Consider the following 12435-nt stretch of genomic DNA (forward strand, 5'->3'; position numbering starts at 1 on the left):
GTAATTGATGTCACAAGCACAGGATTATAACCACAGCTCTGCAATTTACATAGTAATACAAGGAACTATGAAAAACCTGCATGGCAGTGTTTCACCAAAACAAACCCCTTAGAATGCTGAGTTTAATTGAGGAATGAGTGGATCCTGAGCCCTTGCTAAGTAAGTACATTTAAAACATGCACAAGCCACCTTTTTTTTTTAGTGCAGCTAAAAAAAGGCTTGATCTCAATCTGGATGTGGAGCCAGACCATGGAGAAATGGGCTGCTTCTCTTCCTCCTTTCCTTTCAGGCCCAAAGCTTTTGGGAAAGAGCAGAGCAAAGGTATTGGCTGCATCATCCTTTCTTTTCCCTCAGTCAAGAGGCTTCCTGCTGCCATAACTTTTATTGGCAAAGTTAAGGACCAGTCCATTCCAAAGCAGTTCCTTCTTCTGCCTGACTTTCCAGAGAGGAGATAGCCAGAGCAACCTTTTGTTGTGATTGTAAATATTACAGTGAACAGAGAGGTGTCTTTTTTTGGATTCCTAGTGGTTCACTATGGATCTGGTTACTGCTCTATGAGTGCTGCATATGTAAATAGGGCAACCCATAGATGAAGCAGCAGCAGATGTCAGTCAAGAATGTGTGGAGGAGACCATGAATTTGGGGGCTCATAAAGCTGGGAGTGCCCATTGTCAGTGGACTCTGCAGCCACTGAGGGAGCTCAGCCTCCCATGGCTTGGGCAATGCAGCTTTTGGCAGGAACCTGCTCACCAAGGAGCTGCAGCCTTCTACTGCTGCCAAAGGCTATACTGACTGTGTGCTAAAAAAATGGCTTTTCCACCTTTTCTTAACCTCTGTTGTATTAATGTTCATTCTACACAGCTTTGGAGCACAGCAGGGCTGTATGGACATTATGTGTGGGTCTTCTGCTCCTGACAGGGAAACAGTTCAAGGGGGAAGAAGGGGAAGTCTGAGCTACTGGTTTGGCAGAGCTTTGGGAAAGCAGGAAGGTAGCATGCATCACTTGTTTTGGGAAAGAAATAGGCAAGTGTCAGATGTTAAGAAGGAGAGTATGTGCACTGGAAGAATGAGTAAAGTAGCTTAAAGGTTTAGCACTGTCTTTCATTATTTGGACTTGGTTTTGATTCTAAACCAGAATGGAGTTACCACATATTGCAGCGATCAAATATCTGCAGAGGTCACTGTCAAAATGGTTTAAAATGCTCATTATAGTTCTTAGCATGAGTGATAACATATCCCAAACCACTTTATAAATGTTCTTCCACACCTATATTATCAATAATTGATTCCACAGGGTAGGCTACAGCAGATGCAATTTGCTAAAATCCCAGTCAAGTGTCAACAAGCTGACTGGTTCATTTTATCATTATACCAGGAAACTTCAGCAGCTAATCATAAAGGAAGTACAAAATGTGAGATATTGTTTCATTATGTGAACAAAAGCCTGTGATTTCAGGATGGAAAGAAAAGATTATTGCCCAGCATCATGTGGGAAAAAAAAAAAAGCTTTAAATCATTGAATTATCCATTTTTACAGGATTTGAATTAGCAGTTTTTCTGTATCATTACTTAAATCAAGAGTTTCTCTTTGCAGGTAACTCTTGCACTCTGAAGGGAAGGAGGTACAAGTAGTGAAACTTGCATTTGAGGAACTAGGAACTAGGCAGATATGAATGCTCATTTTTTCCCAACACCTTCCTTCATCAAAGCATTCTTTAGAAAATTATGCATTATAATTATATAATTAATATATAATTAATATAATAGGATAAAATTAATATAATATAACAGCATATAATTATAAAATTTTTATAATAGAAAATTATTATTTATATCCTTATAAAATTATAGAAAAATTTCCTGTAGAAAATTTATATGAATATTTCTTAACCTGTCCAACAACAGGTGGCAACAAGGAAGGATGGGACACAGCCTTTAACCTCCCTCTCCTGCACATTTTCCCTCCAGTGCAAACCATGGTGGTGCCTGTGGGCAGTCACGTCCTGCCACCCAGCTGTGCCAGGTTGTACATTTGGGATCTCTTTGATCCTTTTCTGAATCCTGGGTTCTTTCATGCCATGATGTGAAAGGACAGATTTCCAAAATGTTGATGTTGCAGAGCGTGGCAATCATAAAGGCTACAGAAATGTGAAATGCACCCTTCAGTACATCCTCAGCTTTATTTGTGAGAAGATACACTGGTTTCAATTACTCTTGTGTCAACACAGTTTAGAGAAAAGAAACACTAGTTTTGAAGTCAAAAAGAAACACTAGTTTTGAAGTCAAAAAGAAAAGGTCCTATTAGTGACAATTTGTGGCAAAGTTGCCAGGAAAAAAAAATAAAATTGTGCACTTCATTTCAGTCATAAACTCCCTGCACAGTAAATTGAAGGTGGTGAGGGACAGACACACATTCAAAACACATTCAGATTAGGGGGAAGAAATCAATAACAGAGAGCAGGCTGGATAAAATACATTTTGGAAGACAAAGTCCTTGTGAGGTCCCAGAGAGTGAATTCCAGCTTCCTGTGAGGGGGCTGTGCAGGAGCTCTTGGGCAGCCTGGCTTTGGGTTCACAGCTGCAGCAAAAACAGAGGAAGGCAGTGAAAGGCACAAACCCAACAGGAGCTTTGTAGAGCTGAAGTTGATCTCAGCTCTGGGCTTAGGAATTTTATCTGGAGACTCAGAGCAAGGCAGGAATAGATGGCCTTGCTGTTTATAAAACCCTCTGCAGGGTTGTGGATGGCTGGGAAGCTGAAGGAGCTTCCAGCACCACGTGTGGAACAGGTCCCTGAGTAGCTGCTGCCAGCCCCATCCTCACTGACCTGCACTGCTGGGTGCTGGGGCCTTGGAGATGATGTGCTGGGACACAAGGCAGGGATAAGGATATTTTTTGGATCATGGGCTGGAGGAGGAGTAGGAAGATGACTTTATAATTGCTTTTTTATCACTCTTTCTGACTATATTGACTTAATACTTGACACAGCTTTGGCTGGCAAGTAAGGCCCAGATACATTCAGAATTAGATATGACGAGGCTCATTCTTACATGAGAAGAAAATCATCGGTTGCTACAGAAACAGCTCCATATCAGTCTCGTGGGGCATCTTTGCATCTGGCTTTTTTTCCCTTCTCTTTTGCTAATCTGTAGATAAGAGTCAAAGCAAGTGCAGCACATCCCACATCTATATAAAAGGTTGGAGGAACTCTGCAGAGAGCAAAGTGTGAAAGAACATCTCATAGATAAGCTAAACTTAAATGAATGAGTTAATTTACACTCCCCCTGCAATTTTTTTCCTTAGTTTTGCAAGTCTTGCTAAGTTAATTGAGGTGAAAATTAAATGACACCAGTCAGCAAATATTTTAAGGACCTCCAAAACCAAGGAAGAGAAAGGAAGTACTTAGAAAAGGAGTTACAAAGAAAAAGGCAAAAATCTGAGGGGTGAATTAGAATCTGTGTCGAGAAAATTGCATCTTGCAATGGAATAATAATCCAGACTCACTTTCAGGCAAGTTGTTTAACTTGATAAATTCAGGAATTAGTTAAAAGTAAGTGTACATTATGGGTGAACAGGGACTGCAGACCAGCTCACCAGCGATGTTCTCCAACTGGTTTCCTCAAATGTAATGAATTCTTGATGCTTAGTAGATTAATATTTATTGAGTGAATCAATGCTTAATTTATTAAAAAATTGCCTTCCTTGTATTTTAATATGATTTATTACTCATCAGTGCTTATTGCATTAATTAAAGATTGTGTTAATTTTGTGGAAGCGAGCACGATCTGCTGCGGGTTTGCTCCGAGCCCCAGTGCTGCAGGGGCTGTGGCTCTGGGCAGTGCCAGCCCTGGCACCTGCTCCAGGTGGGAAAAGAGTGGCCTCTCCTGCCCTTGGGAGCTCAAACAGAAAAGAGGATGCTGCCTCTTAAGGGCAGGACAGGATTACAGCAGCAGCGATCCTGTGATGATGCAGGGAATGGTTCTTTTCCTCTTATAAATTATGGCTGATGCTGTGGGGATCGTTTTTGTGTCTCTCGTGGAATGCCCTCGTGTCAACATGGGTGAGACCCAGCCTTAGAGGCATGGGGAGCTGTCACCACTTTCCCTAGCAGGGATGACACTCATTGCATTTCAGTGCTCAGATTGTAAGAAATCCTTGGGACAGGAGGTTGCCTGAAGATTGGGATGGTCCCAAGCATCTCAGCAGGGGCAGGTGTTTGAGAAGTGGAAAATTCCTAAAGGCAGAACAAAAAAAGCCAGACATCTTGTGAGCTGAGTCTTTCAAGAGATCTGTCAAAACAGGGAGAGGGTGATCCTGCTGGAGGGGGGCCACAGCTGCAATTTGCATCTTTCTGCACTGAAGAAAGAAGCAAATATATAAAGCCCCACAGCCACGATTCTTCTGATGAAATTATTTTATTAATGGGTGTGACATTTGTAATGTCTCCCTCTTCAAATACTGCTGTTTTTATAGCTACTCATAAGTGAGCCTGTCTGGTTTTGTTGTTGGGTTTTTTTTTAATTATTATTATTTTTTTTTTAAATCCATCTAGTTACTAGGCTGCCTGCATCCAGCTGAGCCCTGGAAACGGCAGAGCTAGCCCTGAGATCTGAGGGCAGGCAGGAATTTCCGGAAAGTGATTGTGTCTGTAATTAGGGCATTTTTGCATGTTTAAATGCATGTTTCTGGAATGCACTTTGCTGTTTGCTTCTCTCCAGGGCTGGGGTGAGTGTACACAAACTCCCCTTGACCAGCTAAATCAGAGAAACCTCTTCAAGGTCCAGTGAAGGTCAGAGCTGAGGATTTTTTCCTCCCTCTGTCACCAGGCAGGCAGGAGCCACCGAGCTCCAGCCTGGAGCACTTGGGTGGAGGCAGTGCCAAGAACCTGGTGGCATTTCAAATCCCTTGCAGCACTTTGGTGTTAGATGCAAAAGATCAGTGCTGCTCCCCTTGAAGTCAGAGAAATAACTTCAGCTTAAAGTTCAACATATACACAAAGATTTCCTGGATCTGGAGTTAATTTGTTTTTCCCAAGGTCAGCTGGAAGGCAGTATTCAAACTGGAAAAAAGTTACAAACTGAACATTTGACTTACAATAATTTCATTTTATTTCCCATTTGTTTGACCTGCCCTATATGCTTTTGTTTTCCTGATGTATCAAGCCAAGCTATTTTGGTTTTTTATTTAATGTTTATTTTTACCCCATTTAACAGACTCGAGTCAGGACTGGGGGCCAGTTGGACTGCATGCCTTTCTCTCTGTTCCACATCTTTACATTTTCCAACTTCCTTTGATGCAGGATATTTATATTCCACCTTTTTTCCTAGCGAGAGCCTTTCATGGAGTATAGGCTTCGGATATATATTTTCTGCTCTAGCTGTTCGTTAGATATACAGCATTTGGAGTTCCAGTTGTGCTGAGAAATGTAAGCAAAGCTTTTGGCCCAGTGGGGGCTAAGCTCTGCCATCTCACAGCTTTGTACATATGAATCAGGATTAAGGTGCAGGATCTGTATAAAATTTAGCTCATTAGGAGATGCTTCGTCTCACCGCTCTCACGGGGAAGGTGGGTCCTGTGCTCACACATGTGATTCCTTACTCTGCTTTGCTGCTCCCAGGAAAGGTGGGGATGTGAGCAGGTGACACAAGGCAGCAGCAGGGAATTCTGCTCCCTTTTTACCCTGGGACTCCTGGAAAAATGTTTGGCATACACTGGCCCCAGTATTTTAAACTAAAGCAAATGTGCTTGAGCAAACTGCTGAGATCATGCTCGGAACGATGTAGCAGAGCTAAGAGAACAAGGAGTACCTCTGGAAAAAGACAGATAGGAATTTTCTCTCAAATACATTTGTGTTGTGCCAGAGGTAAGGAACTGAAGGCCAGGAAGGTTTCAGAAAATGTGTTTTTTCCAGCCTGACACCTCTCTTGGCTTCCCAGCACGCCAAATTTGCTGTTGTGCCCAATACAGCTCAAGTGTTTTCAGTGGATGACCAACTGTGTCCATGCACTTCAGCCAGTGAAGCTTTACAACAGTGAAATGATGGGTTTGGAAAGGAGTTTCATCAGTCATGATTTCCAAGGAAGAGCACTCAGGGTAGGGAATACCAAGTCAATGTTTCCTCCTCAAGGACTTCCAGCTGTCACATAGGGAATACAGTGAGTGCAGTGATGAGAATTAGATTGGAAGATCAATAGGGCTGACAATAAATGAAAGTAACACAGACATTATTGAGCAAATTAGGAGAGAGAAATTAAACTGGACAGTATAATCTTCAATACCTGCTAGACAGACTGATGTTGGGCAAAGTTTGGAAGAAGACAGTAACTTGGAAAGTGCTATGATAAAGGGGCAGTAACAGTCTGTCCACGAGATGGGAAAAGCCCTGCTTGTGATGGAAAGGTCTCAGCCCACAGAAAAGTGGAAAAAGATGATAATAGTCCAGGAGAACCTGGATTTAAGAGGCAAGCTACAAGAGACAGTGGTGGAGAGATCACCTAAGACTGGGAATGTAGAGTAGGCAACAGCTCTGGCTACATGCTATGGGGAAAGGGAACCTCAGGTGCACCCCACCATCACAAAGGCTTTGGTGAGATGGCTTGTTCCAGGCCAAAAATTTTCCTAACTTTCTTATAACATGGTTTTGTTTACCCTGGGAAGGCTTGCAGCCATTCCAGAAACCAGTCCTCTGTGTAAACTTGATCACTTGCCATAACAACTCCCTGTATTTTGCTGTCTGTACACATCTGCAGTGATGACCAAATCTGGCAAGCTTTTGGGGTGAGGGATATCCAGTGGCAACGAGATCCATGGGCTGACTGCGCTCAGCATGAAAAGAAGCTTTCCTTTTATCAGCCTTGAGTTTGTGTAGATCCTCTCCCTTGTCTTTGAAAGGTTCACCCCAAGGCAATATAATTGTGTTTGATCACATACAGGCATTGAGTCGGTGATTGATATGAATAAAGAACTTAGAGCTGCTTGTCCTGGTTCCATGTCTTCTTCCCTGTGGAATCAGAAATCACTTTTATAAATATATCGGTCCATCTGTGCTTCCAGCTATCCATTTCAAGTATACGTTCCAAAAAAGAAATAGTAACACTTTATAAGTGCAAATAAAAACACATTAAAAGGACTGAGGAAGGGGTTTTTTCTCCCTCATAAAGTACATGTGGATCCCTTCCAAAGGAGTTACTGTGAGCTATGTAACTTGTAATTAATCCCGCTGTAAATGTCAGAACACTTACTTTGCAGGTCTAAGCTGACCTACTAAAATTAGTCCCCTTTTAACAATTCCTTTTATAATTTGTTTTTCAGCAGAAGCGGCGGCTTGACCTCCTGACAATAACCAGCCCCGGTAAGTGAGCTCTGCCGCGCCGCTCTCTTCTCCTTTCTTAAAGAGATGGTTGTCTAAATGTGTTTTTTTCCCCCGTCTCTGACATGCAAAATGAAAAACACTGTTCCCCAGAAAATCTTTCACCTAATAACAAGTGACAGCTATATTGTGCTTGGCAAAGCCCCGGGCAGTTATCCGTTCACAGAGCTGCCTCTTCAGACCTTTACTCTATGAATTGGAGTGCTGATATTTCTTTAAGCCTCCTGGGGTTACAGTTAGTGGTATATCTGCAGGGCAGATGCCCTCAGATTCACAGAGTGTGTTCAGGTATCACAGAAATGCAAGTTTGGCTTCCCTTGGTGGCAAAAGGGAGCAGTCTGGGGAGATGGTGACACTCTGCATGTGTGGAAGGAGACACAAGATCCAGGCTCAGGGCCGAGAACCCCCAGGTGGGCCAGAAAATATTGAGGTAGAATTAAAAGTCCTTAAGGCATCTGCTTCATGATGGCTTTTGTAATTTGCCTGCATTTGAGGAGATAAACCAAAATTTGTTCTTATTGGAAAAGTGTGGGGCTCTGGCAAGAGTGAGTTTTGGAGGTCTCAGCACCGTGGTGGAAATGCAGGTTGGTTCAGTTTTGCTCCTCTGTGATCTCAGCCCTTAAGGCTGGATGGCTTTCAATTTATTCCTGTTTGCCTGGCTCACTTTCTTTCCATTAGCTGCTACAGAATTTTGCTGCCCACCAGCTTCAGATGAAGCCCTGCTCAAACGGTGCCACATTTCGGTTAACGTTGTTCATTTTTCAGATGTGTGTATGAATTAAGCTTTCAGGTGGGCTTTAACTGGGACTAATGAATTCTGGCCTCAACTGGTATTAATGTGTTAGCAGAGTGAACAGGTGTTATGGGAAGTGAACAAAATGGGACACACATTTGCTTGGATAACAATTTTGCATCAATAATTGTTCTGACACTCTAAATGTAGATATAATCTGTGACATGGTTTCTCCTTCACTAACCTTGTTAAAATAATAAGAATTAAAATAAGGAGGAGGAACACTTTGTTGGGACAGATGTTTGAGGCTATTGGCAATTGCATCACATTTTTGCATGTTCACTTTTCACGCAGTTGGCAATTATGTTAATGTATGCTCAGGGCACTTGCTGATAAAAGCAACAATACAGTGTGATACAGCTATTGTCACTATTCTGACTGTAACTTCAAGGACAAACATGGCACATTTTTCATTTTCCATATCTTCAGCATTCTCTGTTTCTAGAGGAAAAAGAAAAAAAAAAATCTCTGAAGGTCTTAATCATAGCACAACTCAGATCTTGGATAAGGGCACCAAAGTCCACAGGCACTTTTTGAATAAGAGAAAAAGAGGGTTGGGGACCAGAATGACTTAATATGAGACTTTTCTGTAAAACAAACTTACGATACCTTTCTCATGATTTCTGATACAGTATTCACTGTAAAAGGGTTGATTGGGTTGAGTTTGTGCATAGATCTGATCAGTAAGTAGGTGTAGCTTCAGATCACTGTTTAATAAAGCAATCTGCTGTTCCAAATGAACACAGCAATTAGTTAGAAGGATCTTCAATAACTGTGTAGGTAGGCATACTGCACTAAAAGAGGGGGAAAGCTGTCTATAATGTGTACCTTTTCCGAAATGCAAATTTTACCCTTTGCTGTTTAAGCAGAAATCTACCATAACTGGATACATAGGGAAAAAAATAATCCTTGTTCATGATTGCATAATAAAGTGCCTGTAGTTCTGCCTTCAGTAGAGGCATTTTCAAAAGAAGCTTGGTGCTGGATCAGGCCAAACTTACCAAAGAGCCTAAAGCTGAGATTTTTCAAAGGGGTTGAAAAAGTTAGGCACTCAATTCCTAGTAGGATTGGAAAATGTCAGCCTGTGGATTAAAGGGTCTAGTTTCAGCCCTACAAATACAGAAATAAAATAAAGTAAATCATAGCCTTGGGGCTTTTATCTATCTTTGGAGACAGCTACTTTAAAATATTTAATTCTCTGAGTCCTAGCTCTAAGATCTGACATTGACAGTATGCTTTTACAAAGTCGTGATATCGGTTATGATGGCTGAGATCAGCCATAATCACTGTCAACCCTTAATTTACTGATTCAAATGAGGGCCTGAGCTGTTTAGTTGCACCTGCCAATCCTCTGGGACTTGTTTCTGTTCTCCACCTTGCCGCAGGCAGGCAGCCTTTGCTTTTGGCAGAGGTCACACAGCTTTAGTTGGAGTTGTGAAAGTCCTCTGTGTCCCACAAGGGGTGTCGGCCACCAAAACCCTATTGCTTAATTGTAGGAATAGACAAAGGGCTTCAAAAGAAGAGGTGACCTCTGAGATTTGCACCTCTGTCACAATGAATATCATCTCTCTTTCTTGTGTGTCTGTGTGAAGCTCTTGAACCAGTTTTTCTACCTTTAGTGGAGAATTGATGGTGATCCCTTGCAGATGGTACAACAGCTCTTCTCCACGTGCTAGTAAAACAATTTCCAAAAAGTGATCAGCCAGTTAATGAGATTAATTGCAAGGTAAAATAATGCTATTAATTTAAGTGCTGTTGAGACTAGGGTGCCGAAACACTTACAGAGAGTTTGTGGAATTGCAGAAACCTTAACGTTATCCCATGGCAGTGACACTGCTCCCCTTGGCCATGGCTCTTGCAGGATTCCCCAGCAACCACTGAAGGGCCAGGATTTGTGCCTGTTTCTTGTTCCCTGAACCTCACCCCTGTCTGTGCTGTGCTGAACCCACACTGAGGGGGACCCAGCAATGCCTGTTCACATGGCTTCCAACCCCCCAGCAATGTGTGCTTGGCCTCCTGAAACCTGACTGGACAGATTCTGGCGTGAAAAGCACATCTGTATGTTAAACTGAACACGTACAGACCATTAATCTAGACCCTGGACTGAGAGAAGTCTGGGCAAAAGTGAAAAAAAAATAAAAGAAACAGGAAGAAATACAGATGGCTGGAGCTGCAGCTCCAACCACACAGTTTGTATACAACATGCAGGGCTCACCTCTCCCAGCACCCTAAAAAAGCAGGTATGGAAAGCTTCACACTGCGCCCCAAACTGGAGGAAGTCTTTTCTTTGCTGTGGATCTCCAGAAACAGCCAGACACAAATGATGCATAAGCTGGGAGCAAGCCAGACTCCCTCGTGCTCAAATATATTCCTTTGAAGTAACTGACACCCCTGTAAAACGTGGAGGGGAGTTCACCACTCTGCCTTGCTGCTGAGTAGCTGGAGGAATGTTAAGTTAAATTTATCAATGCTCTTGCCACACTCCTTTCTTCTTGCCCCTTGACATGTGAGGTACAATTAGAGTGCAGCTGCACAGTTCAGGGTGCCCGAGTCAGAGCTGATGTGCGCAGTGGGGTGGGGGAAGGATGTTAAAAATTCATTAGGAGCTGGCAGGGACGTGCTGGCAGGGAGTGGGACATAATGAGATTTAAGTTTTGGTAATTTAAATTTTCTTTAAACCCAGCCTTTACCTCTGAATCGGATCCAAAACATTTCCTTAACGCTATTCCAGTTGTCTTTGAGGTTTAGGACCAAAGCTTGAGGTAGTTTAATTTGGCCTTGTTGCACAAAGGAGATGAGGATTTGCCCTTCGTTTCTCTGTGATCATGTTCTAGTAGCACTTTGAACATGCACATGCAATCACATCACATTTTGTGGTAACCACTCAATAGCTGCAAATAAGATACCCCTGTTTCCATAGCTTTTCCATGGAGACACAGCTTTTTGCATCTCCTGTGTTTATGATAATAATACAGCTTTCCAATTTCTCTTCTCAGTAAGGTAAGTTCCTCTCCCACTGAAGTATTTTTTAATTATTGATACCATAAATGGAAGTGTGTTGGAAACTATTGGCTTTGAAAATAGCTAACATGTGATATTATCCAAGAACCATCAGGAAAATTCTTTTGAAATTCTCTTTGATTCAGCCATCCTCAGGGTTTATCCTTCTCTACCAGTCTCTCTACTGCCAATTTAAAATAACATTCTCTTGAAATCAGAGCAATGTCAGGAGAAATTCATCAGCACCGTAGGTGCATGTTTCCCAGATGTATATAAACCTACTACATTTGGCAGCAGTAAATTGATTGCATTTAAAAAACCTGAGGTAGTTGAATATTCCGTAGTGTCCAGCTTGGCTACAGCGTGGAATATAAAGTATTTAAGTTTCTTTCAGCTGTGTTTTAGATGAAAAAAAGGTAAGTGCTGACTCCATAATTCCTGGCTTTTGATTTAGTCAGATTTTCCTAATGTGTAAACCACATCAGGGCTTTACAGGCAGGGGCAGAGTAAACTAATCCTAATCTCCATTGAGATTTGATCAGAAATGTTAATGGTTTGTATGTGCCTCCTCCTAATATTCAAGCTCTTACACTTTTAAACAGGGAAAAAAAGCTTGATTTTAAAAGTATTTATCAGTCTGATCTATGTGGTGAAATATTCTCCCCCCTTTAATATCATCAGTGCTGCATGCTCTAAAAATGTCTCCATTTCATTAATTTGTGATATACTGCTACCCTGAATTCTTTTAAGGTGGCTTTAGCTTCTGCCATACATATTTTACTGCTTTAAATTATAGATATAGGACTGTTGCCTAGTTAATTTCCTCTGGTTAGGAAAATATATTTCTGCTCTCCTGGCATTGCATAAAGTGATATGTGGGATTTGCTATATTTTTTAGCTGATTAAGTTTTGCATTTCTACATATTACTGCTTATGAGACCTCAAGTAAAAGTATGTAAAGGAAGGAGAAGTTTTATAGTATATTTGAAAGTTTCATTTAACTATAAATTCCACCACTAAGCCCTGCTACAAGACTTTTCCATTACCTTCCTGGATGGTGTGGCTATCAACTTCTTTCTAATTGAAGCATGAAAATAATATGAACTCAAAGTCATGAAACCATAAGACAGGTATTAGTAAAAATGATACCAACTAATAAAATGTGACAGAAAGTTGTTTGCTGCTAAAACTTGGGGACTTTTTTATTTTGCAAGTCCTTATTAATTAATAGCACATTGATTTTGGTGTAAGTATGTGTCAAAGGATGGCATTGAAG

General features: G+C 41.6%; 1 protein-coding gene and 1 long non-coding RNA gene across 6 annotated transcripts in view; one reads left to right on the top strand and one right to left on the bottom strand.

Annotated features, from left to right (window-relative positions):
• Positions 1–12435, top strand: part of LOC134555496 (BEN domain-containing protein 5-like) — an 898337-nt gene that overhangs the window by 469478 nt on the left and 416424 nt on the right. For 2 of the 3 annotated variants that reach the window (XM_063407113.1, XM_063407115.1), the window contains exon 6: positions 7309–7348. In XM_063407113.1, the coding sequence (XP_063263183.1) occupies positions 7309–7348 (40 nt within the window). The remainder of the gene's footprint in view (positions 1–7308; positions 7349–12435) is intronic. The other variant, XM_063407114.1, reaches the window with a different exon arrangement.
• The window catches only part of LOC134555497 (uncharacterized), a 30294-nt gene that overhangs the window by 9482 nt on the left and 8377 nt on the right, over positions 1–12435 (bottom strand). Inside the window, exon 3 of one of the 3 annotated variants that reach the window (XR_010081441.1) lies at positions 6928–6997. The exons of 1 other annotated variant lie outside the window; for it this stretch is intronic. This is a non-coding gene — a long non-coding RNA (uncharacterized LOC134555497). Of the gene's footprint in view, positions 1–1905; positions 6998–12435 lie in introns of those variants that run through there. One more of the 3 variants, XR_010081440.1, reaches the window with a different exon arrangement.

Source organism: Prinia subflava, chromosome 10, assembly GCF_021018805.1.
Source record: "Prinia subflava isolate CZ2003 ecotype Zambia chromosome 10, Cam_Psub_1.2, whole genome shotgun sequence".
NCBI classification, from domain to species: Eukaryota; Metazoa; Chordata; class Aves; order Passeriformes; family Cisticolidae; genus Prinia; species Prinia subflava.